Below are 21,428 nucleotides of genomic sequence, written 5' to 3' on the forward strand. Positions count from 1 at the left end.
TAGGTAGTAAAAGTGCTTCTAAATGACCCATAATGGGTCCGAGACTCTTCCCCGAGAGCATCTGGTGCATGATATAGTGTAGAATAGGCGGAGGCTAACACCTTGCTACACTGCACACCTGTAGTGAAATGTACGGACCCTCGCTCTCTTATACTACACACTGCCCTTCAGAATCCCTGACTCATCTCGGGAAATTACAGGTTTTCTTACTTTCTTAATGTCATTTTTGACATGACCACGTATAGTAAACCCTAATATAATGGTGGTTTAGTGGCTTAAAACCTTGTGACTGTTTCCATTTAAATGTATTAATTTGCCTGCAATTAAGACTTAGTTACCCAGACTGGACATTTACCATTTCTTGCATATTCTGTTTTTTTCTTTCAGTTGAAAACAAGTGTTCCTCTTCCAATGCAGCTACATGCACAACATGCTTAGCACTGGGCCCAGAATGTGGATGGTGTACTCAAGAGGTGTGTGCTTCATTTATTACTGCGTTGTGTCATCCAGGGGTTAGTGATTTGGCCCTCCAGCTGCTGTACGGCTACAACTTCGGCATCTCTCGAACGTACAGGTCGTGAGATCATGATGGGAGCTGTGGTTTCACAACAGTTGGAGTGCCACCAGTTGATGACCTCTCTACGGGTCTGTTGATCTAGTTTCTAACCACTGTGAAATTGGATGAAACTAACCATAAGGCTAAACATTTCTCTAACGTGCTTTAATTCGTAACAATTTGAGATGAGCAAACCCGAACTTAAAAGTTTGGGTTTTGTACCGGAAAGTTTGTTTCTGGTGCTAAACGCCAAACACGGACTCCTAACAGAGGTCCATTGCAAAGTTCAAAGTTGAGAGAGAGAATATTTTCCAGCTCAAAAGTTTGGGTCCCCATTATTTTCCATGGGGTTCAGGTTCTTCCAATTTTGGAATAAAGTTCGGGTCGGGTACCAAACCTGGACTTTCTTGGGTCCGCTCATTCCTAACCACAATTAGTAAGCTCTGTACATATGGAAATGGAATGAGAACTTTTATTGTTTATATCCCGGGAATGAGACTCAGTCCTGGTTACGAGATGATCACACAGATAAGGTGGATCGGTGGATACGAATGATAGCAACCCATTCTTGCCTAATCAGTGCCTGGAGTATATCACAATTTCTGTGTTTTTGTTTTTCCTCCTGCCGTTTGACCACAGGTGTTCAGTGGGATTGAGAATTTGAGAGAATTTTTTGCCATGGACCCAAAATTTCAATGTTTTGTTCACCAAGTCACTTAGTTATCTATCACTTTTGTTTTGTGACATGGTGCTCCATTATGCTGGTAAAAAGCATTTTTCATGACCAAATTGCTTTGGGATCGTTGGGAGTAGTTGCTCTTGAAGGATGCTTAAAAATCATTATTTATTACAGTATTCTTAGGGAAAATTGTGAGTGAGCCCACTTGCTTGAATGAAAAGCCCTCACACATAAAAGGTCTCAGAATGCTGTACTGTTGGCCTGACACAGGACTCGTGTGTCAGTCTGCCTTTGATGGTTTTCTTAGTTAGAAGTGGCCTCTTTGCTGCCTTTCTTTATACCAGGCCGACGTCTAAAAGACTTTGCCCACTGTGCGTGAAAGGTGAAGTGACTACATCCTGCTGCCATTCCTGAGCAAGAAAGCATCACAGGAAAAAAAAAAGATACAGCCCTACCAACACCACATTACCAGTGCACTAGCAGGATGCAGCAGACCGCCATGATAAAGGCCAGGGGGCAGCATAGGTGCAGAATACTGATGCAAATAGACACTCACCAATACATGGAGGGGGTGGCTGTGTAGTGTTAGGCCATGTACACATGTAGATTTTGGTCCTGCGGATTTTTCCGTGCGGATTTCTAAATATCCGCAGGTAAAATCTCAGGTCAAAAGACCTGCGGTTTATCTGCGGATTAGCCTGCAGTTTAGCCCTGCGGTTTCACACCTCTCCTGTGTGATGGAGAAGGAGTGAAACCGCAGCGGAATCCGCACAAAGAATTGACATGCTGCGGATTTGAACCCGCAGCAAATCCGTGTGAAAAATTCCGCAACATGTGCACAGCGTTTTTCAGATTACCATTGAAAACAATGGTACTTTACAACGCAGCAGAAACTGCTGTGGACCCGCAGAGCCTGAAACGCTGCAGATCCGCAGCAGAATCCGCACCGTGTGCACATAGCCATAAACATGCACACAGATGGCGCTTGCATAGGACACCAGTCACACAGATATGTGTGATACACAGTGTCTAGCTTACAGCCTATTGATGACGCCCATACTATTAGATCATGTGGGCTGCCCAGCACTAATGAAGTGCACCCCACAGACGCCCCAATTCACCCAACCAACAATAAAGGGCCTGGCTGCATCAAAATGAAAAAACAGTGCAATAAAAAGATGAAAAATAATGTATAAGATGAATACATTACTTGAGGTATGGGTCAATATTTTGGCCAAAATACACAAGCTCGCAACCCGCGTTAACGGTCTTCCCACTTGCGAGTTACAAAATTAAAAATGGCTAACATAGGACAACATTTCAGAGAAAAAGATACAGCCTTCAACTGGCACTAATGGATTGCCCGCCAGGGCAGTGGGGTACTCGTTCCCGGGCCAGTATCTCAGAGGGAAGTGTCACAGTAGCGGTGACCCGGTCCGTTGCTCTGGACGTCCATGTAAAAGGGGTTAAGCGTGGCTGATTAAAGTTTATAAGTGGATGATACGTGACGCCACCTATGGTGCTTGGCAATGAAGGGGTTAAGGCAGATCCTCTGGGACAGATGGTATAAGGCAGCAAGATGTAAGAGCTCCCCACAGGTAGAGCTGTAGTCCCAAGGCAGTAGTAATCGGTGTTGAGGAAGAGGGTGTAGTGTTAGGCACAGAGATGTAGCAGTGCTGAAGGGGTTGCAGGAAGAAGGCAATGACACAACAGGGTGCAGTTTCCTTTACCTTTACTTTGCTTTGCAAGTGCAGTCCAGGATCCAGATCACAAATGGAGCAGGAGTTGGCCAGCCTGGAAGCAACTTAGGAATCTCTCTATGCAGATGGGTTGTGTAGTCTCCTTTCTAGTGCTTATCTGAGGTACTTGCAGTACTGAGTTACACTGAAGTTCCACTTGCTTGTTCTCTTTTAGAATCCCCTCGTATGGCAGATAGCTGTAGCCTCCTTCTTTGGACTCGCACGTTGCTGTTGTGCCTCCGAGTCTTATGTGGGAACAGAGCATTTACAGCTTCCTATTCCTCCGGTTTCTGCTGCAGGAACATCAGTATCCATACAACCTCGGAGACCGGGCTCCGGACCATGCGCTACGCTAGAAGTGAGCCTGAACTCTGCTCAATCCTCCAGCTCTTCTCCCGTCCACACACTTCGCCCTCCTCACACGAACTCACTTCCCCTTCCTGGCCCCCAGAGAGCAGCTCTTCCCCCAGTTTTGGTTCAGAGCTCCCTCTGCTGGCCCGGAGTGGGAACTGTGCTGTGTGTTGTATTTACCTGATAGAGAGATCCTTCATTGCTTCCAAGCATGACATCACACTCCCTAGGAGGAAGGTAATGCCACTGTGGCGACCATACTCCTGGGGGCGCCACACTAACTGTAGCTGAATAATCTTTAGGAGATGGTCCTGGAACTTGCTGGAGTTTCTCTGGCACTCTGAAGCCTTTTCATAGCATCTAAACTCCCTTTGAAGTTCTTGATGATCTAATAAATGGTTGATTTAGGGCAATCTTACAAGCAGCAATGTCCTTGCCTGTAAACGTTTTTGATGCAAAGCAATGTCGACTATACAGTACATCTTTCCTTGGAGACTGGTAAACAAAAGAAGAGAAATATGTCAAGCACCTATCCCCTCTTAACCCCTTCATGTCCTTGGACGTATCCATAAGTCCAGGTTGGCAAGTACTTTCCGACCTAGGACGTATAGCTATGTCCAGGCGATTTTACGCACACAGGAGCTGTGCGCTCATAATGGCCACCGAGTATTCAGCTGACATGACAGCTGACACCTGGCACTCACTGACATTACAGTCGGCACCGCTCCCGGCACTTTAACCCTATAAATGCTGCGATCGATATCCTTCATATGGCTTTGGAGAGCTGCCTGTAGAACATAGCCACAAGTGAAACTAGTAAGGTGCAACAGCCATACTGCTTCTCCCAGCGCCACTCCAGTTGACTACAGGTCTGTTGTTATGAGAGAGACCCGTCAAATCATCTATAGCGATGTGGGGAAAAACCATCTGTCTTATCTTTGACTATGGTCCCCAGATACATCCTCTAGCTATATTTTTTCTGAAATGCAGTTGTGGAGCCAGGCCCTGATTCATGCTGCTTGTGGTTTGGGCAGCATAAATGAAGTGATAGGTTCCATTCAACATCTTTCTGTGTATACTGTGCATAGGCAGAAAGATTCCACGCAATGGTGGTAGTTTGGGTTATAATGTGCTCATGAATGTGGAATACTACTAGTTTACTAGTTCTCTAGTGATAGTCTCTTGCTGATAAAATACTGATTTATCAAAACTACAGCAAGTAGCACAGTATGTGACACATTGCTGGAATCAGGGTCTCTGTCCCTTAGATGAAAGAGCAAAACCCTTCTGGCAGAGACTGCTTAATATTAATAAACATATTGGATGAAGGAAGTGGAGACGTAAGTGGTCCCATGTAACCTATCGCCATAGTGTAGGCTCAGACTATCAGCATTTCTGGATTAGGAGTTTGGACAGAGACGTCTTGTAGCTTTCTTTCAAGTGCAGCGGCTGTTTCTGAAGCACTGATCCTAATTTATCTATCATTTTTATCATTTTCCCATTCACCTCTGGAAAAACTGTTCTTTTTGTGTTACAGTGAAGCCCCCATTAATATCCTATTATCTACTTTCAGATACATTCGGCTTATTATCTTTTTTGCTTTAAAAACAGTGATGTCATGTTTTGGATCAGACCCGCCTCTGGGGAATATTTTTGTTACTGAGCTTTTGTTATTATAAACTGACTTTTGTTACTTATCCTATTGCGTAAAAAGGAAATGATATTTGCAGTATATAAAGAAAGGTGGCAGAAACGTCACACATGTGGTCTTTGCAGTCTTCTCTCTTTAAATCTAAATATTTTGTTAAGCCAGTTGCACACATCCAACTTTCAAGTATGGACCACAATGTCCGGACCTATACTCGGTCTTCTTACTCACACTCAGTAGCCTCATACATTCCTATGGGGCTTTAAAGTGTGGGGTCGGGAGACCTACGGCCAGCGTCAGGCATGTCGGACTTGTGAAACATGCCTCAGTAGCAGCTGATTATGTGACACAGTGTTCAAGTAAAGCTAGGGCTACATGTCAATTTGACAACATGACCCGACCCATTAGCATGATGGTGGCGAATGTGGTCATGTTATAGTCCAAAATTTACAACAGGTTTGGATTCCTGATGACTTGTGTGTTGCAGATCACAATATGATCACATCCACTTTCATTATGTCGCTCGGTGAAATCGCAATACTACAATCTTTGGCTGCATGCTGGGTCACTTGACCAGGGTCACTGTGTTGCCCCAGTATAATAGATGGGAGACTTTTGATGTAGCAGAAGTTTAAGGCTGGAGTCACACACAACGATTAAAAAATCGGTCCGATTTTTACAGTACGAAATCGCACAAAGGTTTCTTGTCCAGGGATCCGTCTGTCATCCGAATTTCCGGCGATGAACCGATTTTATTCGCATCTAAGCATCAAATTGACTTCCAGTGCCAATGCCTGATGCTCTTTCCTGTGACCTGGAGAAGTGTTGTGATTTTATCACAAGTCACACTTGTGGTCCATTTGTAATCCGATTTTTAATCGCACCCATGCATGCTGCGATTGTCTCGGTCCGAGGAAACGTTCCGACAAAAAATCGGATGATGGGAGCAGCACCATAGAATAACATCGGGATGAATGCAATGCGATTTTTTATCGCATTGCATTCGTCTAATTTTTTCGCTAGTGTGACTCCGACCTAAGGGTTCGTGCACACTACCGATTTTCTCAGACAAGTGCTGTCCATGGTTTTCACAGATAGCACTTGTACCTATGATATTCTATGGTGCTGGGCACATGTCCAATTTTTTCCTCCAAATGTCGGATCAAAATCGGCAGTGTAAGTCTATGGGTCCTTGAAAAAAATTGGACCGCACTGGGAAGACATCCGAGTGTGGTCTGATTTTCATGGACTGACAGATTGGAGAAGGTGGAAAAACTTTTTTTTTTCTCCACATTTGGAAAAACTGATGCCACTTTGATCAAACTCTGATCAGAATAAGGCCACGTTCACACCCTCAGTATTTGGTCAGTATTTTACCTCAGTATCTGGAAGCCAAAACCAGGAGTGGGTGATAAATACAGAAGTGATGATGTGTTTCTATTATACTTTTCCTCTGATTGTTCCACTTCTGGTTTTGGCTTAAAAATACTGAGGTAAAATATTGACCAAATACTGAACGTGGCCTAATCGTTTTTCTGGGATGTGGAGAAAACAGTGGTGTGACCCTACTTAGGCTTCTCCCGAAGAGTATTTGGTGACTTTTTGACGTTGCAGATTTTCTGCCGCATTCCTGCACCTGTTAGGTTACTTACATTTATGTCCCTATGTTTTTTCGCTTTTTTGTCACTGTGTGTTTTGTGTGTCATGTTTTAAATAAAGCTGCTTTGTTTTTGGTACTTCCTGGTATTTAGCTTTGACGAAACTTTATTGATACAGCCATGTATGGATTAACATGCATTTTTAGTGCATTTCTGCATCAATGGTCATCAAAAACTCATAGTGGGAATGTAACCAAAAGTGGACAACCCCATTGATATACTATTATTCACATATCCAGTTGTTGAGGTACATTATGTAAGAGCTCTATGGCACATCCAGGGCTGCCAAGAGTTACAGTGGCCTGCAAAATTATTCACCCCGTTAGCGTCTTACCTATTTAGTTACATCACAACCTGAGTTTAGATATTTTTGTAATCTGATTTTGTATGTGATGCATCAGCACTAAATAGTCTTAAGTTGGTGAAGTGAATATAAAATATAGGCACAAATTCAATTTATGGGATCAAATAGCTAAAAATTGGCATGTGCATATGTATTCATCCGTTTTGTAATGAAGCCCCTAAAAATTTCTGGTGCAAACAATTACCTCGTAAGCCACAGGCTTAGTGAAAGGAAGTCCACCTGTGTGCAATCTAAGTGTCACATGGTCTCCCAGTATATACACTATTCCTTTTTTGTAAGATCACAGAGGCTGCAACAGCATTAAGCAGCAGACAGTATTAACCAAACACCATGAAGACCAAGGAGATCTCCAAACAAGTCGGGGTCAAAGTTGTTGAGAAGTACAAGTCATGGTTTGGTTGAAGGGGGCCCTGGACCGGTGCTGTGGGCCATTCCTGATTTCTCTTAACTCTAATATCACTTTTCTAAACAGATATTTTTCCAATGTGTGTTGTGCTGTTGTGCTCATTCTGCACTTATGTGTGGACAGAAAGCCTCCCCAACATCTGTGTCCTTGGGACCGAGGTTAGTAACACACACACACATCAGGAAACCTTGTATCCGGTTCAACAGATTCAGTTTTACTGTACAGTTCAGGTACATTCAGCTGCGGCACACAGTTTATGGTTCCCATTTCACAATACGTTTCTAGCTCTTGCCCCTGACTGGCTTCTTCCTCTTAGAAGAGAATGAGACATGGACTCCAATGCCTCTTCTGGGCCATAGGCCCTGGACTGTCCAGGGCTCTTCCCTAGAGTGTGGGCAGAAAAAAGCCTTTACTTACACACAAAAATTGCAAGGCTCATTTTGAGCTTGCCAAAAGACGTGGGAGTCTCCCCAAATCTATGGAGGAAGGCGCTATGGTCAGATGAGACCAAAAATTACATTTTTGGCCACCTAGGTAAATGGCGCCAAACCAACATAGCTAATCATCCCAAGAACACCATCCCCACAGTGAAAAATGGTGGTGACAGCATCATGCTGTGGGGATGTTTTTTGTCAGCAGGGATAGGGAAAATGGTCAGAGTCGATGATATGAGCTTGGAACGGAGGTTCACCTTCCAACAAGACAATGACCCAAAGGAAAGGTTTAAATGTTTTGGGGTGGCCTAGTCAAAGTGCAGACCTTAATCCAAATGAGAATCTGTGGTCAGATTTAAAGATGCTGTTCAACAGAGGAAACTTCTAACTTGAAGGAGCTGGAGCTTTTTTGCCTTTCTTTTGCTTTGAGAAATGGGCAAAAATCCCAGTAGCAAGAGGTGGAAAGCTCATAGAGACTTATCCAAACTGACTTGCATCTGTAATAGCCACAAAAGAAGGCTATAAAAAGTACTGATTTTAGGAGGTGAATAATTATGCACACTGAAGTTTTTCAGTTAGTTTGTCCTATTTGTTGTTTGCTTCACAAAAAAAAGAAAACCAAATGTTCACATGTTCTTTACAAACCCTACGAAAAAATGAAATTCCAGATTGTGAGGTAGAAAAACACAAAAAATGTCAAGGGATTGAATTCTTTTGCAAGCCAAAAGAAAGTTATACTATAGTAAATATGTATGTTTCCTTCTTCAAAACTGAGACTATATTGGAAAAATTGAGTCTCCCTCATTTTAATAGAGCAAAAGTGAGCCGAGGCTATAAAAAACTTACTTCTGACCTATTTTTGCCTCATTGAATTTTTAGACAGCAGACTGAAAAGCTCCATTAAATGGATTTATGAGGGAGAATAAAATCACATGTGGCTGCGGCAGGCCGTGCTTCTAATACAAGTCCCCGCGCTGTGCTGCGAGTGTCCCTTTAAATCTGAGCAGGACTCCTTGACACCTTGCACCTGGGACTTATTCCAGTGGTTTCAGGCATCCTGCTGGCTAAAGTTTTATGGAAGTGCAGCCATGTACAAAATGCAGCCCCGGAGCAGTGGGGGCTGGGCTGGGACAGTTCACTAAAGGACACATGCTTTAGTTCTGTAGTTTTTACTTACACAGCTGTTTATTTCATAATTCGGACTTGTCACATGTGTAGCAGGTGTGGAATCTGGAAAATTTTCAATGTGCGGCCTGTAGCGCTTCCAATATCTTGTTTTTGGCCTAATTGTTCAACCCCTCACAGTGTGTTTATCTGTAAAGTAGCTGGCGTCACTGTGATAATGGCATCCCCACCGGGAAGGCTCCTGCTTCTCCACCTTCAGCTACATTTCCATATCTGTGTGAGTGCTACTACCCGAGAGTAAAGGCCCCTTTACATTTAGCGATGCACCAGCGATCCGACCACGATATGACCCGGTCAGGATCGCTGGTGCATTGCTAAATGGTCGCTAGTGAGCTGTCAAACAGGCATACTCACCAGCGATGTAGCGACGCAGCAGCGGTCGTTACTTACCTTTCACACGCAGCGATGCTGACGTCCTCCTGCCCGCGTCCACGCGTCGCTCGTCGGCGCCAGCAGGAAGCGCCCAACGAGAAATGGACCCGGCCGATCTCGTGCGATCAGCGACAGACAGCGGGGGAGCCGGTCGGAGGTAAGTATCACATATAGCGATATCGCTAGCAATATCGCTGCTGCGTCACAAAATCAGTGACGCGCTAGCGATATCGCTGTGTGTAAAACCCCCTTAACCAAACGATTTTTTTATTGACAGGTGACATCTTAGTTCCATTTTTTTATCATCCAATTTTTTTTTTACTGAAGAAGGTAGACTGTCTGAACTGAGTTACCTATTTCTAAAAGGGAACCTCTCACCTGCAAAGACACCATTTACCTGTGGATATGGGGTTAATCTGCAGGTTAATAGTGTTATTATGCTGCCTGGCGTCTGCACGTAGCTGAATGCTGCGGGGAGAAAATTAACTTTATTCTCCCTGCCAGCATTCTCCTTCAGTCACTGGGCGGTGCGGCGTGGGATCAGTCACCGCTCTGAGAGAACAGAGTGGCGGCTCTAACCACAACCCCCGGCTCCCAACAGGCGGCCCCAATGCAGTGCAGCTGTCAGTCAGGGCTTGGGGCGTGAATACAGCCGCCACCCTCTATACTCAGAGCGGCGATTGAACCCGCGTCGGCGCTGCCCCCGTGACTGAAACCCAATGCTGTCGGGGAGAATGTTATTTTAATTCTACTTCATTTTTCCTTTTCTAAAATCAGGAAAAATTAAAAAGAAGGAAATGCATGTCTGTTTTTCACATTTTTTTACAATAAAAATGGACTTCTAATATACATTTTAATTTTTTTTTTGCTTTTCTAAAACTGTTATTTTTATATATATCAGATACCTGCTGTTTGTCTTTTTTTCCTGTAATTTAAGCTGATATGTTAATCGCAGAGGGCAAAATTCAGCCTATTGGCTGCACTGCTGAGCTGACCTAGGCCTATTACAACCCAGCAGCTCCTGCTTCTACCTTGTGATCACATGGCTATTGGGTCTGGGGGAGGATGCGTTATTAGTGCTTCCTAACCTGTAAACACAACGCTCGTTCAGCGCTATGTATATAGTAATCACGCAGGCAGAGTTGGCAATAAACCATTTCTGCCTTCTCTATGGAGACTTCTGCTGTGCGTTGACCTTGTCTACCCACTCTTGCAGCTGCATAGTCTCCATGCAGCTACTTTGCAATGAGCAAGAGACAATTCAGACCATGTCCCTTGCCCATTAAATAAACACACCCTTTTTGTTAGATCATTCACTATGGCCAAGGTGTAGAAAAAGTGTCTAAAACAGATGTGGTAGATGTGGTGCCGAATACTCGCCCATTTAGCTTACTAAATCCCCCCCCAGCCATTTTTTTCTCAGCAAATATCAGAAGTCGATTCAAAAAGAATGTGAAATAAAAATGAAGGACTTACATCTCTCCTTCTTGCTTGTTCTACTTCTGGATTTCACATACAGCTATTTTTTTTTGGAAAATTGTAACTGCAATATTAGATGCAGTTTTTTGAGCCAATGCCAGAAATGGATCTAGCATGAAGGAGAGTAATAAGTCATTCATTTATATTTCCCACGTCTTTTGAAATCACTTTAGGTCTTGGCTCAAGAAATTGCATGGAAAAATGGCCACAGAAGAGCAGCATTTTTCCATAAACGCTATTAATTAAGATTGGCGTTTTGCCCTTATCCTGCCCAATTAGACAGAAAAAGTCCAAAAGTTGCAAACATTAAAGGGATTGTCCTTTCTTCAAATACAAGTCTGCTATCATTGTATGTGATCACAGACTTGTGAATCCTCACACTGATCGCATTGATCGCGCTGTGAGGATTCTCTGGTGCCGGCACTGGGAGCGGGTGGTCATGTTTGCGCAAGTTTGCGATTTGCATACGTCCGGCTAGACTGTTTCAATACACTTGCTTTGAGCGAGGCTGCTGTTGGAATGTGGCCGGGAGTATGCATATCGTATACTGTTGCAAGCATGAAAAACAAAAAATCTTCACAATGCACAGTGCATCTGCTCCCAGCACCGGAGAATCCTCGCAGTACACAGTGCATCTGCTCACAGCATAGGTGAATCCTCATAGTGCACAGTGCATCTGCTCTTGGGATCGGAGAATCCTCACAGTGCACAGTGCATCTGCTCCCAGCACTGGAGAATCCTCATAGTGCACAGTGCATCTGCTCCCAACATCGGAGAATCCTCGCAGTGCACAGTGCATCTGCTCCCAGCACTGGAGAATCCTCGCAGTGCACAGTGCATCTGCTCCCAGCACTGGAGAATCCTCGCAGTGCACAGTGCATCTGCTCCCAGCATCTGAGAATCCTCGCAGTGCACAGTGCATCTGCTCCCAATACCGGAGAATCCTCGCAGTGCACAGTGCATCTGCTCCCAGCACTGGAGAATCCTCGCAGTGCACAGTGCATCTGCTCCCAGCATCGGAGAATTCTCGCATTGCACAGTGCATCTGCTCCCAGTACCGGAGAATTCTCGAAGTGCACAGTGCATCTGCTCCCAGTACCGGAGAATCCTCGCAGTGCGCAGTGTATCTGCTCCCAGCAATGGAGAATCCTCGCAATGCACAGTGCATCTGCTCCCAACATCGGAGAATCCTCGCAGTGCACAGTGCATCTGCTCCCAGTACTGGAGAATCCTCACAGCGCACAGTGCATCTGCTCCAAACATCGGAGAATCCTCGCAGTGCACAGTGCATCTGCTCCCAACATCGGAGAATCCTCACAGTGCACAGTGCATCTGCTCCCAGTACTGGAGAATCCTCACAGCGCACAGTGCATCTGCTCCAAACATCGGAGAATCCTCACAGTGCACAGTGCATCTGCTCCCAGCATCGGAGAATTCTCGCATTGCACAGTGCATCTGCTCCCAGCACCGGAGAATCCTCACAGTGCACAGTGCATTTGCTCCCAGCATCGGAGAATCCTCACAGTGCACAGTGCATCTGCTCCCAGCACCGGAGAATCCTCGCAGTGCACAGTGCATCTGCTCCCAGCACCGGAGAATCCTCGCAGTGCACAGTGCATCTGCTCCCAGCACCGGAGAATCCTCACAGTGCACAGTGCATCTGCTCCCAGCATCGGAGAATCCTCACAGTGCACAGTGCATCTGCTCCCAGCACCGGAGAATCCTCACAGTGCTCAGTGCATCTGCTCCCAGCACCGGAGAATCCCCGCAGTGCACAGTGCATTTGCTTCCGGCACCGGAGAATCCCCGCAGTGCACAGTGCATCTGCTCCCAGTACCGGAGAATCCTCGCAGTGCACAGTGCATCTGCTCCCAGCACTGGAGAATCCTCGCAGTGCACAGTGCATCTGCTCCCAGCATCGGAGAATTCTCGCATTGCACAGTGCATCTGCTCCCAGTACCGGAGAATTCTCGCAGTGCACAGTGCATCTGCTCCCAGTACCGGAGAATCCTCGCAGTGCGCAGTGTATCTGCTCCCAGCAATGGAGAATCCTCGCAATGCACAGTGCATCTGCTCCAAACATCGGAGAATCCTCGCAGTGCACAGTGCATCTGCTCCCAACATCGGAGAATCCTCGCAGTGCACAGTGCATCTGCTCCCAGTACTGGAGAATCCTCACAGCGCACAGTGCATCTGCTCGAAACATCGGAGAATCCTCACAGTGCACAGTGCATCTGCTCCCAGCATCGGAGAATTCTCGCATTGCACAGTGCATCTGCTCCCAGCACCGGAGAATCCTCACAGTGCACAGTGCATCTGCTCCCAGCATCGGAGAATCATCACAGTGCACAGTGCATCTGCTCCCAGCACCGGAGAATCCTCGCAGTGCACAGTGCATCTGCTCCCAGCACCGGAGAATCCTCGCAGTGCACAGTGCATCTGCTCCCAGCACCGGAGGATCCTCACAGTGCACAGTGCATCTGCTCCCAGCATCGGAGAATCCTCACAGTGCACAGTGCATCTGCTCCCAGCACCGGAGAATCCTCGCAGTGCACAGTGCATCTGCTCCCAGCACTGGAGAATCCCCGCAGTGCACAGTGCATTTGCTCCCGGCACTGGAGAATCCTCGCAGTGCACAGTGCATCTGCTCCCAGTACCGGAGAATCCTCACAGTGCTCAGTGCATCTGCTCCCAGCACCGGAGAATCCCCGCAGTGCGCAGTGCATTTGCTTCCGGCACCGGAGAATCCCCGCAGTGCACAGTGCATTTGCTCCCGGCATCGGAGAATCCTCGCAGCGCACAGTGCATCTGCTGCCGGCACCGGAGAATCCTCACAGCGCACAGTGCATCTGCTCCCAGCTCCGGAGAATCCTCACAGCGCACAGTGCATCTGCTCCCAGCTCCGGAGAATCCTCACAGCGCACAGTGCATCTGCTCCCAGCTCCGGAGATTCCGCACAGCGCACAGTGCATCTGCTCCCAGCACTGGAGAATCCTCACAGTGCAGAGTGCATCTGCTCCCAGCATTGGAGAATCCTCATAGTGCACAGTGCATGCAATGTGAGTATTCACAAGTCTTCAGTCACATGGAGTACCCTAAAGCCGTACAACCCTTTAACATCCAAAATAAGACTTTTTGACCAGATTGAATGCAAATAATTGCAAATAATCCCCGGCTCATTCTCTTAGCTCGTTAGGCAGTTTTCTGGAAGAAGCAGATAACGAGTAATCAAGAATACAGTCCATTTACTGCAACATGAAGATTGTATAGTTCACCCTCCTTACAGGGAACTGATCCGGATCAGTAATGCGGTTGTGTGCATGATGCTTCACTAATGGGATAACTTGCATAACTAATATTATTTCCCTGTCTTATGTAACCACAGCTTGTTTTCGTAGGACTATAACACTAGAAGTCTTTAATTAGAAAATCATCTTCATAAATACAATCTTCCTGCTGCATGATGCAAAGCAGAAATGCAAAGCTTCCTACTGTAGCCACTTGTCTGGCCAAGTTTCTGTGCATCTGTGAAGACGCATCTGCTAATACTCTGTCTGTGCTTCATTGTCTCCTTACAGGATTTTATGGTGGATTCGATGGAGGGGGAAAGATGTGACTCTGTTATTAATTTAAAATCCAAGGGCTGCAGATCCGACTCCATAGAGCACCCATCAGCACAGATACAGGTCGTGAGCGGCAAGGAGGCAAACAGTCAGGTCACCCCAGCAGAGGTGTCTGCCCACCTTAGACCAGGTTAGTGCTGCCTCCTGCATACATGCTTTATACATGGCTGTTGTACCGTTATATATTAATTAATTCATTCATCACTAACAAACAGCCAATCTGGAAATGCTAATGGGGTTACGGACTGAAGCGTTTGCAGATCACAGCTGAGTGCTCTAGGTCCCAGCAGTTTGGTCCCCTGTATTAATCATTGTTGCAGACCCTTTTAACAAAGTCGTTGCCCAAAGTTGACATCTGCTTTAAAGAGAAAATATAAATGAGGGACAAGTAAAAGTGTTTTACACTCAGGAAAAATCAGCCTCAGCCCGGCATCTTGAGCCCCTCTAGTGTTTACTAGGCCCCCAACATCATGACGTTGAGTGAGACCTAAGCCATAAGGCCTCATGTGACTTTATGAGACGCATCACACCGCAATGCAGCCTCATGATATCCCAGGATGCTAGGCGGTGGATGTGGCTGCAGGAGGGAAGACTGACCTGGTCTGGCTGCCATGGAAGACCGCACCAGAAGCTTTTCCAAGGCAGCGAGAATCTTTTCACTCAACTCTAATGGGAATAGATATTTAGGAAGTCCATTTTTTACAGCCGCATATCAGGGTAAGGACAGGATGCAGAAGAAGAAGGACAGACATTAGTTTATCTAATAAGATACTAATTATACTGATGTTAAAGGTGATCCGCACCTAAAAAAATGATGTTTTTATAGTATATGCCATCAGTTTGTGATCTGTGGGATCCGACTTCTGGGTACCACATCTGATCCTGGGAATTAAGAGACCCCAGTGCTGATGTAGCACTGCAACCCCTTCTATGTATTCTCTCCATACCGATGCTCCTGGTCACCGGACTGTACCAGGAGCTGCACCCAACCCTCGTCGCTTGAATGGGGATGCACTGCAGGATGCTAGTGCACAAGTGACGGGGATTGTGTGGAACTGCACCAAGGATGCAATCCCTCCATCAGGGCCGGACTGGCTATCTGGAAATTCTGGCAAATGCCAGAAGGGCCTGTCTGGTGGTGGGCCGCCTTAACTGCTACGTTGTTAACAGAATCGATGTCCTGAAGACACCCACGCTGTTAAGCATGCCACGGGTATCATTAGAAATAATGGTCTTGTAGTAAATGTTGCTTTCCTCCTTCCAGGGTAAGGCTAGTTTCACATTAGCGTTTACGGTTGCAACATTGGGCTGCGCACGGCCGCCACTAAGTCCCGCCCCCTGCTGCGCCTCCGCCGGTAGCTCCGCCTACGGACACATGACGTTGCATGCGTCCTGCGTCCCCTATCTTTAGCACTGGGGATGCAGGCCGTGCGCAGTATGCGTTTGGCGGCGCATGCGTCCTTTTGACGCTGCTCCGAGCGCACCAAATTGCAACCTGTTGCGTTTGCCGCTGGTCGGCGCAGCGTCAAAAGGACGCATGCGCCGCCAAACGCATACTGCGCATGGCCTATGTCCCCAGTTATAAAGATAGAGGACGCACGCAGTGTCATGCATCCGTAGGCAGAGCTACCGGCGGAGGCGCGGCAGGGGGCGGGGCTTAGCCGCGGCCGTGCGCAGCCCGACGGTGCAGCCTTAAACGCTAATGTGAAACTAGCCTAATATATCTCATCTGGTGCTTGGTGACAAGGACAGCATGGGTCTGTGTGATTTCAAATGCCAGGGCTGAGTTTCAGCCCCAGTCCGCACCTGCCCTCCATTCATAGGATTGTTGGGGTCTCAGAGATTGGACATTCCCCAGTCATAAAGGCTTATACCAGTGATATGCCATTACATGTTAACATGGGAATCTTTTTAAGACTTGAAACTTACTTTTTGATAGACAATTACACTTGGGTCCATGGATGAAGAATTGCCACTTGCACAAACTCTCAAAGTGTGACAAATGAATTTCCATGCATAGGCCACAGACTGATCTTTTGGCTCGTCTGCCTCTTTCTGCTATGAGCAGAGGTAGATGTGTGATATTTAGGATCAGGATCCTGTCCCTCCGCCTGACACCCCTCCACATTTTTAAAATTGCAGAGAGCGGTGTAAGGACAAAGGAAATTGAACAGAACTTATGTAAAACAGATCTGTGACATTTCGGTATCAGCATTCTGGCCCGAAAAAGTCACTGTCGTTTCAATAAACCTATCTACACTAGTGTGCTAAGTAGAAAAATTGTAAATCAATTATAAATGTAAGAATTCCCAAATGTGCTGGCATCTAGGTGTCCCCTCATCTGTAATTTGCTGTCCACTTTCTGCTAAGGGTATGTGGCCACGATCTGGAATAGCACCTGCGCTGCATCCAAAACGCTGCGTTCTAGGTTACAAGCACAGTGGATGGGATTTATAGAAATCTCATGCCCACTGTGCTTCTATTTGACTTTGCGTAAACTCACCCACGGCGCGGGTTTAGGAGCCGCAGCATGTCAGTTATTTGCAGCGGAGACGCTATTCACACCCATAGTCATTCATTAGATGCGGTAAATCCTCACGATTCACTGAGCACATGCAGATTTACCTCTGTGATTGGAACTCATTTAAGACAAATTAAATGAAGATAATAATACCAAAGAATTTGTGATTGCAATCATTTTCAGGAAGAAACTGAGTATTATCTGACAGAATTGCAGGGGTGTCAATACTTTTGGCCACAACTGTAGGTGCTTTTATTTTAATGGGGGCAAGCATTCAGAGTGAGAAGGTTTTGTTCTAATAGTAGACAGCCCCTTTAAATTGAGATCTCAGGAAGGAGGCAGCGGCATGATGCACGATGCCACCATTTCCAGCTCTTTAGCTGTCCCTGTCCACAGGCTAGACAGCAACAGGCAAAGGGCCACATGTGACCTGACAGACGCACTGTGGCCATGTCTGGAGTAGATGATTTTAACTGTGAAACAGAGGCTTTTGGCATGAAAATAACACAAGTTTGTGCTTCAAAACCAGTCGGGATGTAATAGGAAGCAGCAGAGCTACAATTCTATGTATTTATTTCATATCTTCATAACAGACTAAAAAATTGGAGTCTGAACTGAGAAAGTACGGTAAGTTAATGTGTATGCACAATGTAAGTGCATATTAACACATGACCATTAACCAGAGAAAACAAAAAGCAAAAAACACAAATATCCTCAAATAAAAAGTAAAAAATAAACTGCAAAGAATGCATAAAGGTAATAATAATAATAAGGGTATTTAGTAAACATAATTTTGATCAAAATAATGTACAAGCCATCCCGCCATGTCACGGCAACCCTTGTGGGACAGTCCTACTCTAGTATTTAAAACCTTTTCACTTGCCAAGTGACGTGAATGTGAACGTGAATACTTTTTATTTCAGGATATTTCTGTTTTTTGCTTTTTGTTATATCTTCATAACAGGTATGCTTGAAGTCCATAATAAATCCCCCCCCCCATAAGTATAAATTCTGAAAGGCACAAATGTCCAGTGTGAGCCCATAGTAGCCTACAATAGCGTACAGTAGATCTACATGATACAGATCAGTAATGCGGCCATCCACATGAGGCGTGACATGTTACCGAGGGTGTCTGGACAGCTGATTTCCCACTCTCTCACCTGCAGAAACATGACTACTGCCTGCATTATACACAGCTCCTTAGCATCGTGGCATACTGCTGCTACACTCTGACTTAGGGTTTGCTCACATCTCCGTATAAAATCGACGAGTGCAATGTGAGAAAAAAAATCGCATTCCACTCGCCACAATGTTATTCAGTTAGGCAGTGTTCGTCTGCAAGTTTTTTCATCACCTGGAATTGGGGCGAGGAAAAAATCAAAGCATGGTGCGTATGGCCGATTAAAAGGGCCGAGACTCACCAATTCACCAATGCACGTCAATTGGTGCAAGAAAAAAAATCGCACAGCACCCGGACCTTGCGTGTGCTGTGCAATTTTTACGTTCCCATCTCATAGGAAATCTGACATTTCATCTGCAGAGTACAGTAAATTCACAACATGAACCGTCAGAATAATGTAGAATAGATATACAGTATAGATTAAATAGCTAGAAAGATATCAGTGAGATATATAACTAGTGCAGTGCGTGTGTAGTTTAATGGACATGTATTTAGCTAATAATGAAATAAAGAAAGAAAAAATTGACCTGGGGTCCCCCTTATTTTTATTAACCAGCTGAGGGAAAGCAGAAAGCTGAGAGCTGGTGTTAATAGTCTGGGAAGGGGGTAACAAACATGGAGCTTCCCACGCTATTAATATCAGCTCACAGTTGTCTACTTAGCCTTTACTGGTTATTAAAAAGAGGGACCTCCCAAAAAAATGATGTGGAGTCTCCCCTATTTTGAATAACCAGCAAAGGCTACGTACATAGCTGCTGGCTGATATTAATAGCCTGAGAAGGGGCCATGGATATTGGCGTCCTCCCAGACTAATAACACTAGCCATCAACTGCCCCAGAAATGGCACATCCAAAAGATATGCCAATTCTGGCGCTTAACCTTGGCTCTTCCCACTTGCCCTGGTGCGTTAGCTGTATGTATGCCCCCAACCTGACTTGCAAGAGAAGAAAAAGATCTTTTATTATACTCCTTTGCAGGGCTGTTGGGTCCTTTGGGCGTCGCTGTCTTGGTCCGGTGCCTTCTCTCTTCTTTTGATGCTGTCCTCCTTCTTGCTTCGCGTGGATGACGCATCCCTATGTCTTCTCCGCAGGGTCCTATCAGCATCGCGCTCCTGCACAGGTGTACTTTTCTGTCCTTTTAAGATGTGTTTGGGTGCTTGCAAGTATCCTCTGAGGATCACCCATTTATCTTGCATCTTTTTTTAAACTCACTTGTGGGTGACATTATTGTTGGTACTTTTTAATTGGTATATTAAAAGTTATATTTTATCCCGTTTTGCTGCTTTATACTGAAAATTTGGATGGGAAATAATTGTCATTTCGGACTGATTTTGGCATTGTTTTGCTTTAGTTGCTTTTAAGGGCAGAGCAAAGTACTGCAGTGTGAATGTGCGCGGAAAGGTGTATGCGCACTGCAGTGTTTGAAGTACGCCTGCACGGGAGCTTGATACCGGGGAGACTGTGGATGACGTAGGAAGCATAATCCACGCAAAGCAAGAAGGAGGACGGCATCAAAAGAAGAAGGGAGGCACCGGATCCAGGACCAGCAACGCTCATCAGACCTGTCCGCCCCGTAGGTGAGTATAATAAAAGGTCTTATTCTTGTTTTGCAGGTCAGGTCGTTGGCATATATGCAGCATTAGAGAATGCTGTATATGAGGACTGATAGGTGGTGGCCTATCTCACATGGGTCGAACCTGATGACAGGTTCGCTTTAAGACCATCTCTAAGCTGTCTGCTTTCCCTCAGCTGGTTAATAAAAACAACGGGGACCCCACGTCATCTTTTCTTTTACTTATTAGCTAAATACAAGTACAGAAAACTACATGCACAAAGCACTGATAATATATCTCACTGACATATTTCTTTCTTTCATCTATCTCTATATCTATCTATCTAAAAAGAAGAAAATTAGAGCAGCACAAAGAAAAAGTCCGGGTGCAGAGCCCCCCAGGCAAATACCAAACCTCAATTATAGAAATCCAGAAAGATTGGAGGCAGCACACCGTTTGTAGTGAAAAAAAAGAGCTATTTAGTAAGCCCAAAAGGCAGCGTTTCGGTCCGAACAATAGGAACCTTTCTCAAGGTTCCTTGAGAAAGGTTCCTGATGTTTAGACTGAAACATCACCTTTTGGCCTTATTAAATAGCTCTTTTTTTCACTGCAAACGATTTTCTGCCTCCAATTTTTCTGGATATCTATCTTTCTATATCTGTATATAAAATTGTTTTAGTAGTTATGAAACTAGCTTGAAATTACATACGGATACGCATGACATACGGATGCTAGGTGATAAAAAAACGCTTGACATTCGCCTCGCCTGACACTCGCTTGACACTCTCCAACTTTCCTGGCTGAGAATCTCAGCTACTTCATATGCGCAGATGTGAGCGAACCCTTTACTCATAGTAATGATCTCACCTACAAACTATGCCAAGCAGATTATATTGTATTACAAGTTTTAGGGTCCTGGAATGCTCAGAGATATAATGACTGCGTAGCTTATAATTGGATATTATGGGATAACAAATCTCAACCTTCCATGGAAATTGTTACTTCATTCAGTCTAATGAGCGTGCACTCCAGCTTCATTTTTTTGCTATTAGGTGGTATGTGTGTGTAAGAAGGCTTACAAAAATAGAAGTGTTAATAGTTTATTTTTTGGCAAATAGCAAAGTGAATAAATAAAAGAGAAATATACTGTACTTTTAATCAATATGTGACCCCTCTTTGCCTTCAAAACAGCCACATGGTCTTCTGTGGATGTAGATTTGTGCAAATCCTTTGAAAGAAACTAAGCATCGTCTGCCGCACTAAGTATCCTTGGCTAACCAATGTGTCTTTGGTCCTCCACGTTGTTATTTTTTGGTGTCATCATTGCTGAAAAATGCAAGTAGTAACTCATCTAACATGTAATACCATTGCGGAGGCATCAAATTTATTTTGCAGTATATTTATTCATTGCATAGTGGAAAGTGTTGAGAATAGAGATGGGCGAACCTGAACAGTAAAGTTCATCGTCCGTACCAAACATCTACTGTTCGGTCACGCACCCTGAACACGGATTTCACAAGGAACTCCGTGTTGCATGGCAGCGTGGCAAACACCACTTCTGATCGGCGGTGAAATCATCCCAGCCGGTCAGAGAGCCACGGTTCCCACGCTGTCAGACAGCGTGAGCACTCAGCTGTGATCAGAGGTATCAAGTTTACTTCATGTCACTTGTGTCAGCTGA

General features: G+C 45.3%; 1 protein-coding gene across 3 annotated transcripts in view; it reads left to right on the top strand.

Annotated features, from left to right (window-relative positions):
* Window positions 1-21,428, top strand: part of ITGB8 (integrin subunit beta 8) — a 208,234-nt gene that overhangs the window by 57,656 nt on the left and 129,150 nt on the right. For all 3 annotated transcript variants that reach the window (XM_073581448.1, XM_073581449.1, XM_073581450.1), the window contains exons 2-3: window positions 388-473; window positions 14,450-14,624. In XM_073581448.1, the coding sequence (XP_073437549.1) occupies window positions 388-473; window positions 14,450-14,624 (261 nt within the window). The remainder of the gene's footprint in view (window positions 1-387; window positions 474-14,449; window positions 14,625-21,428) is intronic.

The sequence above is a fragment of the Dendrobates tinctorius genome, unplaced genomic scaffold, assembly GCF_039654945.1.
Source record: "Dendrobates tinctorius isolate UK_male_01 unplaced genomic scaffold, ASM3965494v1 ptg000070l, whole genome shotgun sequence".
Taxonomy (NCBI): domain Eukaryota; kingdom Metazoa; phylum Chordata; class Amphibia; order Anura; family Dendrobatidae; genus Dendrobates; species Dendrobates tinctorius.